Here is a 19,496-nt window from a genome sequence, read left to right as displayed (position 1 = left end):
TGCCAGTGAATAAATATAAATGTTCCAGATTGAATGCATTCCCTCCTTTGATTAAATGATCTGTGACTAAGAACAGACCATGTTTTGTCCTTAAGGGTCACTGAGAGGAAATCCATAAATCTTTCCTTCAAGTTGTTTAAAACAACATATTTTATCCTATAACTTATAATAAGCTTATAAGGCAGGCGCTACTGTTAGTCTCATTTCGCAGGTGAGACGCAGAGCTGGGTGCACGCCAGGCAAGCTGGCCTCGGAGCCCAGGTACCTCCGCAGCACGGGTCTCACGTGCAGTACGGAGCCATGCACAGGGGGTGGGCCTCTCGGGTCTCTCCCATCCGTGGGTCCGGGTTGGAGAGGAGCCAGCAATCTTCTCTCCTCTCCTTATCTGGGAGTGAGATACCCAGTTCACCCTCTGGCAGCTGACCACAGAGGAGGAAGCGGCCCTCATTTTCCTCTTACAGGCACAAGCACTACCAGTACCAAAGCAGTACCTGTCTTCACCTGCCAGTGCCCCCAGAGTACTTGTCTCCAGCAGTAACGTCATGAGGTGGGGGCTCCGGGGTGAGGCAGGACTCAATGTATTCCGAGACCACTTGGCTGTGATATCACAATTAGGGCAAATGTCCTCCACCCCTACCCTCCTTCTGTTCCCTGTAAGCCTCAGTTGGCAATTGTGTAGTTTGTGTCTGAGATGGCGGACAATGGATAAGGTCAAATGAAGCTCAACATCAGGAGCTAGAGCGGCATTATAACAGTAACATTGTGAAACAACAGCAAGCACAGCTGAATTAATTTGCCAATCGAAACAGCACTCAAGACCCCCCTGCCCCATTCCAAGAGTGGTTGAAGGACCTGTGATTGTCCAGCTCCTGGGGAGCTGGGATGGCTTCATAGGACTTTTAGTTCTTTTTTTTTTTTTTTTTGAGACAGAGTCTCACTCTGTTGCCCAAGCTAGAGTGAGTGCCGTGGCGTCAGCCTAGCTCACAGCAACCTCAAACTCCTGAGCTCAAGGGATCCTCCTGTCTCAGCCTCCCGAGTAGCTGGGACTACAGGCATGCACCACCATGCCCGGCTAATTTTTTTTCTATATATATTTTTAGCTGTCCATATAATTTCTTTCTATTTTTAGTAGAGATGGGGTCTCGCTCTTGCTCAGGCTGGTCTCGAACTCTTGAGCTCAAACGATCCGCCCACCTCGGCCTCCCAGAGTGCTAGGATTACAGGCGTGAGCCACCGCGCCCGGCCAGGACTTTTAGTTCTTATTACCCTGGTCACCCCGATTGTCTGAGGGTATTTACCACAGGTAAGAAAATACCCCAGGCATTTGATTCAAGACTCGCTTCCTCTTTGCCAACCAGGGGCTTGGAAGGATTGGCCTTTACAAAGCATGGAATGTGAGCCCTCTGGGCTTTACACAGCGATGGAAAGAATCCCAACACATGGCAGTAGAAAGATGGTAGCTTGAATGTCAGGAGGGCCCAGTGCTTTGGCTTCTGCTGTGAACTAGATGCATGGTTTGGGGCATGTCAATTGGTCTCTCTGGGTCTCGGTTTCTTCATCTGTAAAATAACGAAGCAGACTAGATCATTGCTGCCAATCAGGGGACCGTGGTCCTTGGGGAATAATAGTTGGGGTGGGAGACGGACAGGACATCACCCAGCTATTTTCAAACAAATTGTAAAAGGAGATGGTATTGCATGAGTACTCAACTGAATGTCACGTTTCTTTGCTTTTCTTTGGAATTCCACCTACTTGGTGTGTAACCCTAATTGTCTCCAGAGGACTGGAAGTGTACATTGGTGGTGTAATCTATATTCTTGCTTGATAACAAAAGGAAAATGAATTGTTCCACAATAAATACAAGGTATTTGAAATGCATAGAAAGAGAACAGAAAGCAGGCACTAAAAATCTTGGGTGCTATGACAGTGCGTGGTCTCCAAATCCATCTTATGTCTAACCCTCTCACTGGACAATTTGGTTTCCAAAGAGTAGACTCCCCAGGAACCCCTGGCCATCCCTGGCCCAAAGGAACCTGGGAGGGCCTTTCAGATAAACCAGGTCTCCCTGAGACCCAGCTCTATGAAAGCTGGGTCCACTCCTGACCTGATCTCCTGGTTCAAAGTCAGTGCTGAAACTATACCTGCCAATGGACACCAACCTCCAGAGGAATCAGAAACAGCCAGTTGTCTCAGATCTGCAAACCAGGAGCAGCCTAAACCCACATAGGTACCTGCCACAGAAAACCTACTATGCAGCCTACAATGCCAGTCCCAGCTCCTGGGCAATGTGGAGAAACTACATTATTATTTGACTCTAGTTCATTCTTCCAACAATAATTTTAAATGAACATTATGTAACTATTATCACCATATAAAATATTTCCATCCCTCCAAAAGATTCCCTTTTGCACTTTCCTAGTCAATCAGCACCCCATCCCCTGGCCCCAGGAAACCACTGATCTGCTCTCGGTCTCTACTGTTTTGATTTTTCCAGAAAGTCTGAAATCACACAGTTTGTAACCTTTTAACTCTGGTTTCTGTCACTTAATGTAATGCATTTTATATTAATCCATGTTGTTGCATATATCAGTAATTTGTTCCTTTTTATTGCTGAGTAGTATTACATTGGATGGATATATGACAATTTGTATACCCATCTATCAGTTGATAGATAATTGGGCTGTTTTCAGTTTGGGGCTATTATGAATAAAGCTGCTATCAACACTTGCATCTTTGTGTAGACGTATGTTTTGATTTCTCTTGGGTAAACTCTTAGGCTTGGAACATGCTGGGTCCTATAGTAAGTGTACATTAACCTCTAGAAGAAAATTTCAGGCTGGGTGTGGTGGTTTACACCTGTAAGCCTAGTACTCTGGGAGGCCGAGGCAGGAGGATCGCTTGACCTCAGGAGTTCGAGACTAGCCTGAGCAAGAGAACCCATCTCTACCAAAAATAGAAAAAATTAGCCAGACATGGTGGTGCACACTTGTAGTCCCAGCTATTAGGGAAGCTGAGGCAGAAGGATTGCTTGAGCCCAGGAGTTGGAGGTTACAGTGAGCCATGATGATGCAACTGCACTCTACTCTAGCCAGGTCAACAAAGAGAGACTCTGTCTCAAAAAAATAAATAAAATAAAATTTTCAAACTGTTTTCCAAAGTGGCTGTAAGTAGTTTTCATTCCCACCAGCAATCTATGAAGAGTTCTAGTTGTTCCACATCCTCCTCAACACTTGGTTTCGTCAGTCTTTTCAATGTTAGCCACTCTAAAAGCAGAGAGGTGATATCTCATTGCGGTTTAAAATTTGCATTTCCCTCATGACTAATGATGTTAAGCATCTTTTCTTGTGTCATTTGCATATCTTCTTTTAAGAATATCTTTTCAAATCTCTTGCTGATATTATAATTAGGTTGTTTGCCTTTTTATTCGTAAATTATGTCTTCTTCAAGAGCAAAAGTATTTAATTATCAGATTTTTTCCTTCATCATCTGTGTTTTTTGGTATCCTAAAAAAAATCTACACCCTCCCCAATGCCACAAAGATTTGCTCCTTTTCTTCTAGAAGTTGTATAGTTCTTTATTTTAAATTTCAGTCTGTAATTCATGTCAAGATAATTTTAATCCTTCTGATGAAGTTTTTTTAAATAGCTGTCATAATAGTGACCATTTATATAGCACATACTGCATGCCTGTGACTGTTATAGCATCTGACATATATTAACTCGCCAACCACTTATAACAATTCTGTAATGTAGTGCTATGGTTTGACTGTCTCCTCCAAAACTCATGTTGAAATTTAATTGCTACTGTGACAGTGTTAAGAAGTGGAACCTTTAAGAGGTGATTAGGCCACAAGGGCTCTGCCCTCATGAATAGATTAATGCCATTGTTGCAGGAGTGAGGTTCCTTATAAAAGGACAAGTTTGGTCCCCTCTTGCTCTCTCTTGCCCTCTCTTGCCCTCTCACTTCCCACCATGGGATGACACAGCACAAAGGCTAGCCCCTTGATCTCGGACTCACCAGCCCCCAGAACTGTGAGGAAATAAATTTCTGTTCTTTATAAATTAGCCAACCTATGGTTTTCTGTTGTAGCAGCACAAAACCAAATAAGACAGGTGGGTACTATTATCATCTCCATTTTACAGATGATGTGATAAGAAAATTGAGTCACATAGAGGTTAAGTAACCTGCCCAAGGTCACACAAGTAGTAAGTGTTGGAAATGGGCTTCAAACCCAAGCCACACGGCTCCAAATCTGGGTGCTTAACTGCTACGCTTGACAGCCCCTGGCTTCACTAAGTACAGTTTCAGTGTGAGCAAAACCAGACCCAGGTCCTGCCTCGTGGCGCTCACCACCTGATGGGGGAGATGTTAAATAGATAATTCTGTAATGACTATTCAAATATCAAATTACAGTTGTGAAAGCACCTAAGAGAACAAATAATAGGGAGACGTGACCAAGTCAGGAAACCTGGAGAAACTTTCCCTAGGAAAGAGAAGGTGGAGTTTAGAATCAGAGAAAGAGTGATACTAACCAGACAAATATGGGAAGACAACAGAGCATCTCAGGCCTGAGCGACCACGCAGGCAAAGACCAGGGCAGGAAGATGTGCTGCACATTGGATGCGGGATGACCATCAAGAGGGAGAAGAACAATTTCTATCATCTTCTCTCTCCACTTGTTCACTCAGTTGCACTTGAACTAGAGGGATCAACTCCTCCTAGTTTGCCTGGGACTTTCATGCTTGAGCATTGCGAGTCCTGTGTTCTAGGAAACCCTTCAGTCTCAGGCGGACCACCACAGGGTGTGGCCCTACCTTGACCCTATCCAGGGTGGAATGTGCCCATGACCTTGGAACCACTTCAGAGAAGTGAGCCCCATGTCCCCAGGGGATTCCAGTACAAAGGGAAAGCTTTTCTGAATGGCATACTCTCTCATAAGCAGATTTCTCAAAAGAAAAAAATCACTCTGAATCTAGCCAGGTTTGCACGGAGTACAGTTTAAGAAAAAAGTTTAGAAGGAAAAAAAAGACTTTCTGGGAAAAAAAAAGAAAAAAAACACAGACTCTAGTTACTTTCTTCCCTGGAATCCACAAAAGAAGAAATTGTAGCCTCAGGCTACAGGGTGGCTAGCAAATCAGGCCAAAATGGACTAAGAAAACAATAAATCAGACTTGTGATCCATTTTCTTAGTTGACAACAAAATGACAAAGAGAAAAACAACAACAAATAACAGGTGAAACAGGAATACAAAAGGCAATGGGAAGATGGCGGCCTCCAAGAGGTAATTAGTTATTTCAGCACCTCTAGAACCCAGAGCTATTCTTAACAGCTAGAAACTAAATCCACTCAAGAAAAATTTAGGAATTTCTGCTGCGCTCAGAAACAATATCTTAATGAGCTGAAATGCAACCACAGCTTTACAGAGTACCTCGTTCACTGCTTAGGAGGGATTTATGCCTTGGGTAATTGGAGTTCAATATTATAGACAAGTGATGCTAGGGTGTCACAGGATGGGTGACATTGTAAAGATTAGTAACTATATTGTTGAGATTGAGAAATTGAGGCAGAGACATATTTGCGAGATAGTAAGTGAATGGGAGGGTGGGATGTACAGTTCAGGGCAAAATTCAAGGTGGCAGGAGTGGGAGAAGCATTTCTCACCACAACCTTGGGCAGAATCTGTTAATCACCTAACAAAGTTTAACAATAGCTAGGAGATTAATCCGTAAAGGGCCAGTGGTGGCTAAATTCCCACACAAACTTTCCCATCCTGCACACATAGTCCAAGAAATTCTGAAGTCAATGCCGCCCTTCTGCAAATCATCGGCCTGACCACAGCAGCCAGGGACAGAGCTGCAGTGACATTTAGCTCATAGGATTGTTCCATCCTGAGCAGAGGACACGGCCTGGAGGTTTTTCAGGGCAATTATGAAATGATGGTCTTCCAGAGGATCCCTGCCAGGCCTGGGAGTATTTTCAGCAGTGCGTGTTTACAAAGCAAAAGCACAAGCACGCGCACACATTAGTAGATTAAATAATGAATGTGAAGATGTGCAAACAACTCTGTGAGGGGCATAATGATACCTGAGGCTCCTGTCTCATGTCCCTGTGTCCCCAGCACCAGCCCATACGTGGAAAGTGCTCTACAAACGTTGAACTGAACAGGAGCATCCAGCCCAGGCCTCAAGGGCAGAAGACAGATCCCGACTCCCACCAGGTTTTCTGTGGCAGAATCCTTGGTTCTGCCCTGTGGCAGGTGGCCCAGCCTAGTCACTGCAGTCACTCACCTGATGATGCCCTTCTCCAAAAGACAGTGAAGTAACAGGAACTGTCAAACCTGGGCCCTGACTTAGGAATAGAGAAACACCTGCTACAAGGACTCTAATGATAGAAGTGGAATGGCTAGACCCAGCTTCTCCTTCTGACTGATTCTGAGGATGGTTTCGCTGCTGCAGGAACCTGCTGTCATGCCGGCGGCAACACCAAGCCTCAGCCCATCACCTCCTTTGCCAGGATACAGGCACTGATTCGCTCGTAGGATTTGACTGCTTCCCTCAGTTAACATTCCCCTTTTGAAACCACAGTGTCATCCCCAGGTTCTTATCCTTAGTGTGTCTTTATCTTCTAAAGGCATGAGAAAAATGCCAATGTCAGAAAATAGGCTCGGAGAACCTGCTACTCCCATCTCAGACAATATGGAACCAATTTCTTGACTCGTAACTGAATCATTGCTTTTCCTCACAGCTAATCATAGAGTTGTTGGAAGGTTTAAACGAGTCAATACAAGTAAGATTGTTAGAAAAGGGCCTCGCACAGAGAAAGCACTCAATATTTATCAGCTTTAAAAATGCTGAAAATCAATTCGGATATATATGCATATAAAATGACAGATAAACAGGATCCTACCTAAGGGACTAATGATTCTACTTTTAGGAATCTATATGAAGAAAATACTCTTAGATTCAGACAAACATGTATATGTAAAGGTGATCATCAGAGCATTGTTTGTAATAGAAAAAAAACCTGCAAACAATCTAAATTTCCAACAATAATAGAATAAATTATGCCACTTTTCAAAAGCATGTTTTTGAAGAATATTTGATGCTGCAAGAAAACTATCATGACAGGTGAAGAGAGATATAAAACCATTCATGTAATATCATCTCAGTTATAGACACTCCAAATGAATATCTATAGAACAAGTATCTCCATAAGAAAAGATTGGAAATATTCCAGATGTTACTTATGTTTTTCACCTAAATAATAAGATTTTTTATTCATTTCAGCATTTTCCAAATTGCACATATAAAACAATAATGTAATAATTCTACAAAAAGAAAAATAAAATATAAAACAGTTCAATCTATTGCAGTACCACACTTTGGGGGAAAAAAAGAAAGAGGAAGAGATTCTAGACTAGGCCAGTGGCCGAGGCAGAGAGGATAATTCTGAGGCTGGGAGGGCATAAGCTCTAAGCTTTTGAGCTCGAGCAACAGCATGGATGAGTGATGGGGCTATGAACCACCTTAGGAAATGTACAGAGAAAGGAAGAAGGGTTGGGAGGAAGAAGGAGAATAAATTTGGTTTGGCCATGCTGAGTTTGTAGTGCCCAGGTAGAGAAGCCCAGCAAGAGCGGGCGATACGCAGGGTTCACGCTTGGGAAAGAGATTCCAGCAAAGGTGTGGATGAGGCTGCAGCTGGGAGTCCTTGAAGCCATGTGCTCAGCTGAGGTTGCCCATGTGTTCTGAGTGTGCCAGGAAGGGGCAATCAGGCTGCTCCCATGGAGGGGCAGATGCTCGGGTCCTGGCACTCTACTCCCACCTGAAGGACCTGAAGAGGCCTCTGCCTCCCTCGGTCACAGGGACTGCTGCTCGACGACAGTGACTTAAATGCTGTTTGGTGCTGTGGCTGCTGTTTCCATTGAGGATTGCAGAGCTCTCAGAGTTAGCACGTAAAACTCACTGCTGTATATTCTGTAAGAATGGTGTTCCAGACAGCAGCCCCTGCCTCACCCAGAGACTCCTTTGTAATTTATTTATCTATTTATTTTTAGAAACAGGGTCTTGCTCTGTTGCTTAGGCTGGAGTGCAGTGGCACAATCATAGCTCACCGTAGCCTCAAACTCCTGGGCTCAAGCCATCCTCCTGCCTCAGCCTCCCAAGTAGCTGAGACTACAAGCACACGTCACCACGCCTGGCTGATTTTTCTTATTTTTTTGTAGAGAAAGAGTTTCACTATGTTGCCCAGGCTGGTCTTGAACTCCTGGCCTTAAGTGATCCTCCCGCCTTGGCCTCCCAAAGTACTAGGATTAGAGGCATGAGCCACTGCGCCCCGGCCAGTGACTACTTTTTATAGCAATGGATAGGGAAACTATCTTGTGTTTCCCTATCCTAGGAAAGGGTGAGAACCTGGACACCATGAATCCTATAACTGCTCCTGTTTTTCTCTTTGATGTGGCTCATAGGACACTCAGAACAAGATCTGTGACCCATCTTCAGCAGCCTTATAGCTGATGATATATATATATATATATAAATGTACATATGCATATATCAAGAGATGTAAGTAGGATCATACCTATGGAACTAATGATTCTACTTTATAGTTATCTATAGCATCACATAGTGTGCATTTTAGGGTGTTAATACTAACATTTCTATCTTTGTTGTTTTACTGCCCTTATTTTTTCTGTCTCAATTTCTTCAGCTACACATTTTTGTGAACTACTTGGAGTCAAAAATTTCCTTCCATGTCGTGTCCACCCATTGACTCTAACTCCAGAAGTTGCACAAAATATTTCTAGTCCCTCTTCTCCACAACAGCTCTTCAACTTCCATGTCCTCCCCTAAATCTTATTTTTGTAGGTACCAAAGCCCCACTTTCTTCAACAATCTCTCATAGACATGCGTTCCCAAGGATCTTTCGTCCTTCTAGACTCAGCTGATGCCTCATCTTCTCTTGGTCCCTCCCCAGAGTCCCTCCCCAGGGCACTCCTCCCCTGCAGCGGGCAGCGACACTCTCAATAGCTGAAAGACAGAGGCCATGTCCTGTTTGCCACCAACTAGTACGTAGCCAGGGCCTGGGGCATAATCCGTGCTTAATGAGTGAGTGTCCAGGAAGTGAATGAATGGGGCATAATCCGTGCTTAATGAGTGAGTGTCCAGGAAGTGAATGAATGAATGAGCGAGCACATACCTGCATACAGTGCGTACAACTTCCTCATGCACATGTGACAGAGGCCAAAGCCCCAGGAAGGGAGAGAAGGGAGAGCCCAGCTCAGCAGTCTGGAGGCCTTTCCAGCTGACAGCTCTTTTCCGTGGCCGCTCCTGAACTGCACCGGAGCTTATCTCACAGCTAAATCCAGAGTAAATATACACAAGACAGAATTGGTCCTGAGAGGGCAACTGGGGTAAATTTCCACAGAAAGAAAGGATTTCACAGATCAAAAATGCAAGATGCCTGATGCTCCAGTTGGTACTTATTTTAACAACACACCCTTTCATAGGTGTTAATTACATGCTAGGCGTCATTCTGAGCTCCTTACAAATATCTTACTTAACCCTCGGAACCACCTTATGAGATGGGTACTATTTTTATCTGCATTTTATTTTCATACAGTCCTCTTAGCATTCGAGGCAGCTGTTTTGAAATGAAGAAAGGTGTAGCTATTCAGGCACTGAACAAAAGAAAATTAGCTACATTAGGTCCGAGGTGTAAATGGCCGACAGGTTGAATGTTAGCCTTTGATCTGAGCTCTGGACTCCGCGGGACACCCCATCGCTCACTAAGCATTCACTGAGCGCCTCCCAGGTGCCCCGTTCTCCCTCCCAGAGCTCACAGCCTGTGGAGGAAGCGCACACCTGAGCAAGTAAACTGCCCGGCTGCAGACAAGCACGGTAGGATCAGGAACAGCAGGGCTGTGCTGAGAGCAAGAGGGAGCGATTACCTCTGGCAACATGACAAGGCTTCACGGAGGGTGTGATTCGTCAGTTCCGCTTTAATGGGTGTAGCAGCAGAGCGGGAAGAGAGGGTGCAAGGTCCAGGGGAGCGAAGGGGCCTTTGGGGAACTACTGGTAGTGGGGGGAGGAAGAGAGGGAGGAGTGGGGGGTGTGGGATCACCATTAAGGTGGTGGCCTGGGCTGCACTACCAAGAAGCTTAAAGTCACTAACAGGTAAAGTCATTTCCGTTCTAGAAAGATTCTTTGAGCAGCTGTGTGCAGGAGGATGGAGACCAAGCAGAGAAAGCACTTAGGAGGCCGTTGCAATAAACCAAACAAGACACAGTGAGCACAGGAACCGGGGCATGAGACTCTAGGGATGTTCGGGAACCCCGAGGCTTTGGACTGCTGGAGAGGCTGGCATATGCGTGCAAGGTGACACCACAGCTTCTGACTTAGATGGCCAGGAAGGCAGTGCGTCCAGTGACTCGGGGAGCCTGGGCTGGGAGCAGGCTCACAGGAGGACGAGCTCGGTCAATCTGCAAGCTCAGGAAAGCCAAATGAGGCAGCAAAATTTTCTTCATTATCTCAGAAAAGTTATTCAGATTCTCGTTCACATCTCCTTTAATAAAATATGATGCATTTCATTCTGTCATCATAGTGAAAAATCATTGCCCTTTTCTGGGAATTAATAACCTTTTGAATTAATAACCTTTGGGTAGGAAAATTGGTTTCATTAATACCTCCCCTTGCACTTTGTAGGTTCATCATCTCTCAGTCCTGCTGTCCCCTGAAACCAAAAGCCCAAGACTTATTATTTGAGAAGCCTGAATGATTTTATGACAGAAAGAATGGTCAGGGTCCTTAATTGGGCTGAATTGAGTTCACTGACCAAAAATGCCCACATGGTCTTGTGTCTGCCCCTGAGCCAGAAGGCGGATGAGAGCTTCCTGCCCCAGCCCTTGGCCTGATCCTTAATCTTGGCAGGAAAGATGTCACCCATCTTGACTTGCCAACCCATGGAAACACGGTGCCACCTCGGGCTTCCCTCAGCCTCTGAGCAGAGGTGTCTCTCTCTAGTCCTGGCCCTGACAGCTGTTGGGCTGCCTTCGGAGACGGATGACACCCCACTCCCAGTCCAGAGTCAGGTGTGGGGGAGCCCCACCCCCAAAAGAGAGGCTCTAAGGCCCTTCAGCAAAACAACAGAAGATGAAATCTTGAAAACAATTTTTCTCTCCCTCTCCCACCCACCACAGTCTTTGATAGACTCCGAATGGGTATTCATCTGTCCTCTTCTGCTGAAAAACTCTTAGCAGCAGCCTGTCATCTAAAGCAGAAAGCCCAGACTCCTCAGCACTCAGGGCCCTCCCTGCTCTAGCCTGCCCTGTCCTATCTCCTGCCTCTATGGCCACAGGTTTCATGCCTCTGAGCCTCCACTCATGTTTGCTCAGTTCAGAGCCTTACTCTGCTCACGCCCACCATACACACACACACGGCTCCATTGTCCTTTAAGACCAGAGTTGGCAGACATCACATTCCCTGAGAAGCACCCCCAACCAATGTCACCCCCTCCATCAAGCAGAATCTATCACTCCCTGTGACCCCCCCCCCACCAAGCCCACCCTCAACCCCTGCCTTGTCCATGCAAAGCACATGTGATACAATACGTCTGCAAGTAGGAACAAGTTGAGCCACATGGCATCACTAATGATGATGGTCTACTCCCTGTCTCCCTAGATAGGGATGTAGGGGTGGGAACTGGAGACAGTGAGACCTGGGTTCCAACCCTGACTCTATCACTTGTTGATAGAGCGGTTTGGGATGAGTATTTGCCCTCTCTGAGCCTCCAAAATTGCCTTGCTTACATTCCTCATGCCTTAGAGTTACTCTAGTGTCTGGCTGGCTGGTCACAGGGATAGCAGGATGAAAGGATGGAAGATCTGGCCCCCTGGACCTCTATGTTGGGTCCCGCTAGGTCACCCTCCCTCATCTGGCCATTCCACTGGAAATGCTCTTTTGGGTTCCCCAGAGTGGTGGCTCATTCTCATCTCTAACACCTCACAGTAACCTCTCTGGTTTGTGTTCTTAGAAGCAGCCTTTTGGTGGACCCAGAGCTGGCTGAGGTGGAACAGATGCCAAGCTAAACGCCATTCCCAATCTTATATTCCAGAGCCATCTGGAAGATCTCAAGTTATTGAAACAAAGAAAACGTTGCAGGAGACGAAGACCAGATTCCTGCTCTTCGAAAATAAAACCAGCAAGGGCTGTCAGATTCAGCTCAACCACCCAGACACATTACAGGAGTGTGGTTTCAACACCTCCCAGCCTTTGGTGATGATAATCCACGGGTGGTCGGTAGGAAATGTTGACATGCCTTTTTTCTCTCTGCTTTCACATTTTTTCTTCCTAGTGCATTCAATCTTAATAAAAAGAGAGCTGGTGATAACAACTTCATGCATGTTTGTAAAGCACATACTAATTTTCCAAGTGCTTCCCTACACTTTATCTCATTGATTATCTCAATTCCATGAGTAAGCAGGGTAGGAAAATATAATTACCTCCAGGTTTCTGATAAAATGTGGCTCCAAGAGGTCACATAGCTCATTAGGGATTACAGTCTGTGCAGGAGGAAGCATCCTACCCTGCATCTGCACGTTTCACAGGAGGAAGTGGAAACCCAGAGAGATGGACTCCCAGTGAAAGGTTATATCAGTAAGCTTTAAGTTCAGCTGCAAATAACAGAGACCCAAATTAGCAGTGGTTCAGATAAAACAGAAGTGTTTTTTTTCATTTCACACAATAGTCTAAAACTGGCTAGTCAGCTTTGGTCAATGAACTCCTCAAGGCCCCAGCTCTTTCCAGCCCACTGCCCTGCCAGCTTAGAGTGTGACCCTTATCTTCATAGTCCCAGATGGCAGTGAGAGCACTGGCCATCATATTTTTATTCCAGGTAGCACAATGTAGTAAAGGATGTACACAAAAGGGCTAAAAAGCAAGGGTGTTTTTTTTTTTTTTTAAATAAAACAGCTTTATTGAGATATAATTCACATAGCATACAATTTATCCATTTAAAGTATATAATTCAATATCATTTGGTATAAAAGAGTGTTTTCTTAGGCCTCCCAGAGCATCTCTGAAATGCTTCCAATTACATCCATTGACCATAGCTAGGTGGAAAAGTGGCTGAGAAGTGTAGCCTCTTAAAGAAAATGTATCCTTGGATCTACAGAGGAATGAGGAAAGAAAAAATAAGAGACAAAATAAATAAATAAAGAAAGAAAGAAAGAAAAGAAAAGAAAAGAAAAGAAAAGAAAAAATGTAGGCTGGGTGCAGTGGCTCATGCCTGTAATCCTAGCACTTTGGGAGGCTGACGCAGGAGGATCGCTGGAGGCCAGGATTTCAAGACCAGTCTGAGCACAAGCAAGACCCTGTCTCTACAAAAAACAGAAAAATTAGCTGGGCGTGGTGGCACGTGTCTGCAGTCCCACCTACTCAGGAGGCTGAGGCAGGAGGATGGCTTGAGCCCAGGAGTTGGAGGTTGCAGTGAGCTGTGATGACACCACTGCACTCTAGCCCAGGCAACAGAGCAAGGCTCTATCTCAAAAAAAAAAAAGAAAGAAAGAAAGAAAAGAAAATGTACCCTTTTAGTGATACTAAAAATTCTATTACTGTGTAAGAAAGAGAAAGGAGACTGTGGGCAATGAGTGATGTCAAACCATACGACTTCAGGAGGAAATCCTGCCTCCCTGGTTCCCGGCCTACGCATGATTTGAACTTTAGTTCACGATTGGAAGCCTCCTAAGATTTTGGTGTCTATTTCATGACATAGAAAGCTTTCCCTGCCATCTAGTTGGAAAGTACTCTTGAAATCCCCGTCTATCCTACCTTAGGGAGCAAAATGGGCCCATCCATCCACCTGCCTCCCCCGCACCTCTCCCTGCCTCCCATGTCTGATTCCAGCAACACCCAACTCCTGTAGCTCCTTCCAACACTACACGCTTTCTCTCCTCTTGGCCTTGGCTCAGGCTATACCCTCTGCCTGCAGTGTCCTTTCTCCCCCGCTTCTGCTGATTAAGTCCCACTGCTCTTGCAGGACACAGTCCCACACAGGCCCCCCTGCAGGCCTCCTCTGCCTCCATCCCAGCACCCCCCCCGGGGCTCATTAGGTATCCCCGGGAGCTCCCATGCCACCCTGGGCACTCTCCAGTGCTGCTCTGCTGCTCAGCTTTATAGTGGCCCAAGTTTCTCTGCTCCGCTGGACTGGAAGGTCCTTACTGGACAGGATTCTGTCCTACACCTAATTGACCACTGTGGGACAGTATCACTACCTTAGGTGCTCCAAAATGTTAACTGAATTAATGATCAAATGAATGGTTCTTGTTTACAAATACAACATGAAGATCACAGGGTCCTCTTACCAGGATCCCTCTACCAAAATGCATTCTTCATTATCAAAATTCTGTCCAGCCCAGAACATGTCTACTGCGAGTAGTAATAACAACAACTGCAGTAACTAACATCTACTGTCCTCACTATGTTCCAGGCACTGTTCTAAGTTCCTTATATCTGTTAACTTATTTCATCTTCACAATAATCCTAGAAGGAAAACATTATTATCCCCATTTTCCAGATGAGGAAACTGAGGGACAGAGTACTTAAATAAGTTGCCTGAGTCACTCAGCTAGTAACTGAGAAAGCCTGGATTTGAACTCAAGAGGGTACATGCACGCAGAAGGCACTTGATGAGCATTTATTATTATAAATGAATGCATCCTACCCTGGAATGCATGCCAGGCCCTCAGTGGAGCCCCCAGCTTCACCTCCTGTAGTCTAGCCTGCAACCCAACCAGCTTTCCTCCCCTCCCCAGACACACCACGCTGCCCTTTCACCGTTCTGTGCCTCTGCACCTGCTGCTCCTTCTGCCCAGAACAGCCCGGACCTCAACATGCACCTGCCCACCCTTCTTACTGAATACCTACCGAGTCTTAAAGACATAGCACAGATATCTTTGGTCTGTGAACCCATTAGGAGTGCCCTGCGACTTGGTTCTCAAACCAGGCACATACACAGAACAATTCTCCATGAACATTTCTTTAGCTCCTATGAGCCTAATGTTCAGGTTCACGGAGCTAGTCCTGCCAAAGCCAGCAGGACACTGCCAGCGGGGTGGGATTCAGAGATGTGGTAGAGCAGCTTTGCAGAGGACGTGGCATGGAGCTGGCCCTCAAAGGACAGGTCAGCTTTCAGGACCTGATTTACACAGACTGCAGCATTGTTCTCAGGTGGGGAACATTTAGCAAAGTCTGGAGACATTTTAGGTTTTCAAAACCTGGGGTGCCATGTAATGCTGCTGGCATCCAGTTGGTGGAGCCAGGGACGCCAGCAAACATTACACAACGCACAGGACAGCCCCCCACGGCAAAGAGTTATGTGGCCCAAAATGTCAACAGTGCCAAGGCTGAGCAACCCCATGGTAAGCCCTTTCTCTTGGGGAGAAGGGTCCAGCATTATGCAAGAGTTGGAGAAGGAAGAGGGGGAGCGGGGGGAAAGGAAACTAGTGGAGCCTCCTGCCATGCCCTCCTCAGGTGGACGGCAAGCTGGAAAACTGGATCTGGCAGCTGGTGGCCGCGCTGAAGTCTCGGCCAGCCCAGCCAGTGAACGTGGGGCTGGCGGACTGGGTCACCCTGGCCCACCAACACTACACCATCGCTGTGGGCAACGCCCGCCTCGCGGGCCAGGAAGTCGCGGCTCTTCTTCAGTGGCTGGAGGTAAGACCTGCCCATCCTCCTCTGCCCTCCTCTCCCTCCCTTTAAGAGTGACCAAATTAAGCTGATCTCCAACAGCAACCCAGACAGAAGAGCTGCTAATGCTAAGCTCGCAGGAACACGAAGGCATGGATCTGAGACCAGACCCCAGGGCTTTCGCAGATGCCTCCCTTGAACCCCTATTTTGTCTTCTCCCCCCACTCCTCATCCTCTATTCCTCTTATACTCACCCCGTTGGACATGCCAAGGGATCCAAACACACCCTGCAAACCATCAGCCCCCAACACAGATGACCAGGATCACTTCCATAGGGCCTTTGTATCAGGGAAAGACAGGCAGGCAGGAGGTAGCAGCCTCCGGGCAGGGTCCCAGGTACCTGAGCCTAAAAACAGGGCCAGGCCCTCCGACAGGACAGCATCAGCCAGGTGAGAAACCAGTTTCGGTCTGGAGTACAAATAAAGCACCTCATTTGCGAACAGGCGCAGAGCACGGGGTGGGCACCAGAACACACTGCACCCACAGAAGGCTTTCCTCCAGGCCGCTCTTCTCCCCCGCAACCCTCCCGCTGCTGTCTTGCAGGAATCTGTTCAATTCTCTCCAAGCAACGTTCACCTCATCGGGTACAGCCTGGGTGCACACGTCTCGGGATTCGCTGGCAATTACATCGGCCAAAAGCACAAGATTGGGAGAATTACAGGTACCCATGCCTGATAACTAACAAGCTAATCTCCACAACTACACGGGGGTGTTGAGCAAGGAGCTGCTTTTCCAACAGTCTCATCTCAAAAACGCCCCGACTTTTTTTGGTGATGTGTTGGAGTCCACAGAACTCGTAACACTCTCAAACGTGACCGACATCATGGATTTCTGTTCCGAGAAATTACAGCTTCAACTCCTATTGCCTTTACTTGAACAAATGCCTCTCGTAGCTGTACCAAATAGGACGAAAAAGGGGACTTTCTGTACACTTTTGTACCGAGAGAGTCTTATGTTTTAACCTATAGTTTACAAAGCCTAATGTGGGCGAGGCAGGCAGAGAGAAAATCACAGCTGTAATTTGCTATAACACATCAGCCGCGTTAGTGTCTCCGTTTCCATGTTTGTAAAACACTCGGGTTTTACTCTGTGACCCATTGGGTTGAAGGAGGGAGCTCTGCACCAAAAACCTCACCGCAAACTCCACGCTCACTCAGAAACGGCCCCGGATACCCAGGAAGAGCTGGACACGTGCGAGAAGGCCTTTCCTCCCACGTACTCCTGACACCAACCCCCTGACACACACACTGCCCCAGAATCAGGATCTGAAGAGCACACAGCTGGCCAGAGTTTCCCCAGTTGGGGTCTCTGAGGCCCCCTGGTACATACAGGGACACACCCAGGAGGCAGTCAAGGCCCTTCTCAGCATAGTGTCCCCACAGCTCCCCAGCTTCCCCTCTGCCCATCCCTTCCGGTAGCTTTAGGCTTCAATGACACTAGATTTTTCTCCACTTTAGGGACACACCACACCTCTTGTGCTCCGGGGCCTTGGCACGGACCATTCCGTTGCCCACCACTCACTCCCCCGTCCTAGCCTCCCCACCAAGCTTCTACTCATCCTTCACCACCTCAAAGGCTGAAACACTACTCAGGGGCTAAAACAAAGAACATTTGAGATGAATAACAGAGTTGTCATTTTACATTTTATCAAGTAAGAACATTTGAAAAATAATCCATTATTACCATTCCTTTATAAAAAGATTAACATGAAAAAGAATGGGGATAATGGCAGACATTCAAACGGAATAAATTTGCCATTATAAGAACTCATTTCCCCTGGTCCCCCACTGATTCAGCCCTCAGTAGCCCGGGGGTGAGCAGACCTCCCGCTAGAGGCAGCAGGGCCAGAGCGCTGAGCAGCCTCACACTGGAGCCCCCAACCTGGCTTGTGCTGTGGTCACACCAGGCTTCTTTATTAGCTGGGCCCACCCACCTCAGAGGCAGCAGGAGGGCTCACTGCCCTGTCTTCACCTTGCTGTCAGCCTGATGAAGACAGGAATATAAATCACACCAGGACATCTTTCATTTGCAGCAGGGTAGGAAGCCAGGGCTGAGGTGGGACGCCTGAGGGACCCCAGAGAAGGGTAAGGAAGAAAGACAGGGACAACCTGAGTGCATAAATACTCCCCAACTACAGTCAGCCAGGAGCTGCCACTTGGTCTCATCTGTCACAGGAGGACCAGAGCTTTGAGCAGCCCTGTTTGCTCACAACATTTTCTCCCAGAACAGTGATGTCCCAAGGCTGTTGTGGACATTCCAATGCAATGACATTAGGGTAGGAGAAAAGTCGGCTTGTTAAGGGAAATTGTTGACAACATGCAAGCAAATTCTTTCTTTGATGGGTAGGTTAGAACTACTTACAATGAGCACATGGGCTTTTTTGCATGTAAACAGGTGTTCTTGAAAGTAGCTTGAGAGGTACTTAAAATTGATTTGCTTAAATAAATGAAGTGTTCCCCCATAACCTTATTTCTACCACTGGATAGTTTCTGCAGACCTCTCCCCCGCCCCAGATAATACCTAACCTGTGTCTAATTTTCAGCACCATGAATAACTGCAGTTTTACTGAGAAAAGGTTATGGCAAGATTTTCTGGAGAAAGATTATGCCCTAGGTTTTTCTTCTTCCTGCTAGCTCATTAATGTGTAATCATATCAAACAGCTAAAAAGCACCTTTCCCCTCCCCTCTCCTTGCTCCCACCTGACCCTCACCCTTGCTTTCCCACCAGGACTGGATGCTGCGGGCCCTTTGTTTGAGAGAACTTCCCCCAGTGACCGTCTTTCTCCAGATGACGCCAGTTTCGTGGACGCCATCCACACTTTCACCAGGGAGCACATGGGCCTGAGCGTGGGCATCAAACAGCCCATCGGGCACTACGACTTCTACCCCAACGGGGGCTCCTTCCAGCCCGGCTGCCACTTCCTAGAGCTCTACAAACACATCGCAGAGCACGGCTTACATGGTGAGAAAGAGGTCACAGGCCGAGCGCACCAGCCTACACTCCACGGGGCCCCTGGCATCGGTGGAATCCACCACCGCTGTGGGACTTAGGGAAGAGTTCGGCAAGGGTAGGGCCAGGGTGTCTGGGAGGGTGAGCGTGGGGGCCCCCAGCAGGCCACTCCCTTGACAGGCCAAGCCCTGAGGCTGCGTGGAGGTCACCAACAAGAGTCCCCACCCCTCATGCCCGCCAGCGTGCCCAGGCACAGCCTCTCCGGGGAACAAGCCCTTCTGAAAGTTGAGTCCTGACCCCCGTGGTTACTCCTCTTCCAGAAGTTTCCTCACTCAAGGGGCTTCCTCTGAGCCACACGATAGGTCGCGCCTCTTGACTCTTGATCTCACTCTCCACGCCCCTCCCCCACGAGGTTCAATCAGCTGCTCCTGAGGACAGGACTGCGGTTCTTCCAGCAGGAAATTCAGCTGCAGATGCGTCCTTGTGACACCCTTTACCTCAGGGCAGAGACTGAATGTGGCGTTGTCTGGGTTGTGATTCCACTTCTTTCTCAAATCCTAAAACCGAAACATTCACATGCACATTGATAAGACGGGCAGGATAAAAGAACAAAAATGTCAGCAGAAACCACACATTCCACGGGCATTCCAGATTCCTTGTGATTATAAAACATCATCCTGATTAAAACGTGCCAGTTACCCTAAGCCAACGGGAGACCCGAGACCCCGCATGCCACCGTCTCGCCCCGGTCGCCCAGGCACTGAGCTGGGACTGAGGACAGCTCTTGTGGTTACATCACCACCCAC

At 47.1% G+C, this 19,496-nt stretch overlaps 1 protein-coding gene across 1 annotated transcript in view; it reads left to right on the top strand.

The window, feature by feature from the left end:
* The window catches only part of LIPC (lipase C, hepatic type), a 134,594-nt gene that overhangs the window by 96,789 nt on the left and 18,309 nt on the right, over positions 1 to 19,496 (top strand). Inside the window, exons 2-5 of the mRNA XM_069483444.1 lie at positions 12,109 to 12,293; positions 15,525 to 15,707; positions 16,284 to 16,401; positions 18,469 to 18,702. Of these exons, the coding sequence (XP_069339545.1) occupies positions 12,109 to 12,293; positions 15,525 to 15,707; positions 16,284 to 16,401; positions 18,469 to 18,702 (720 nt within the window). The remainder of the gene's footprint in view (positions 1 to 12,108; positions 12,294 to 15,524; positions 15,708 to 16,283; positions 16,402 to 18,468; positions 18,703 to 19,496) is intronic.

This window comes from Eulemur rufifrons, chromosome 2 (assembly GCF_041146395.1).
Source record: "Eulemur rufifrons isolate Redbay chromosome 2, OSU_ERuf_1, whole genome shotgun sequence".
Taxonomy (NCBI): Eukaryota; Metazoa; Chordata; class Mammalia; order Primates; family Lemuridae; genus Eulemur; species Eulemur rufifrons.
Note: the sequence above shows the minus strand (reverse complement) of the source record. Positions and strands in the feature narration are given on the sequence as shown.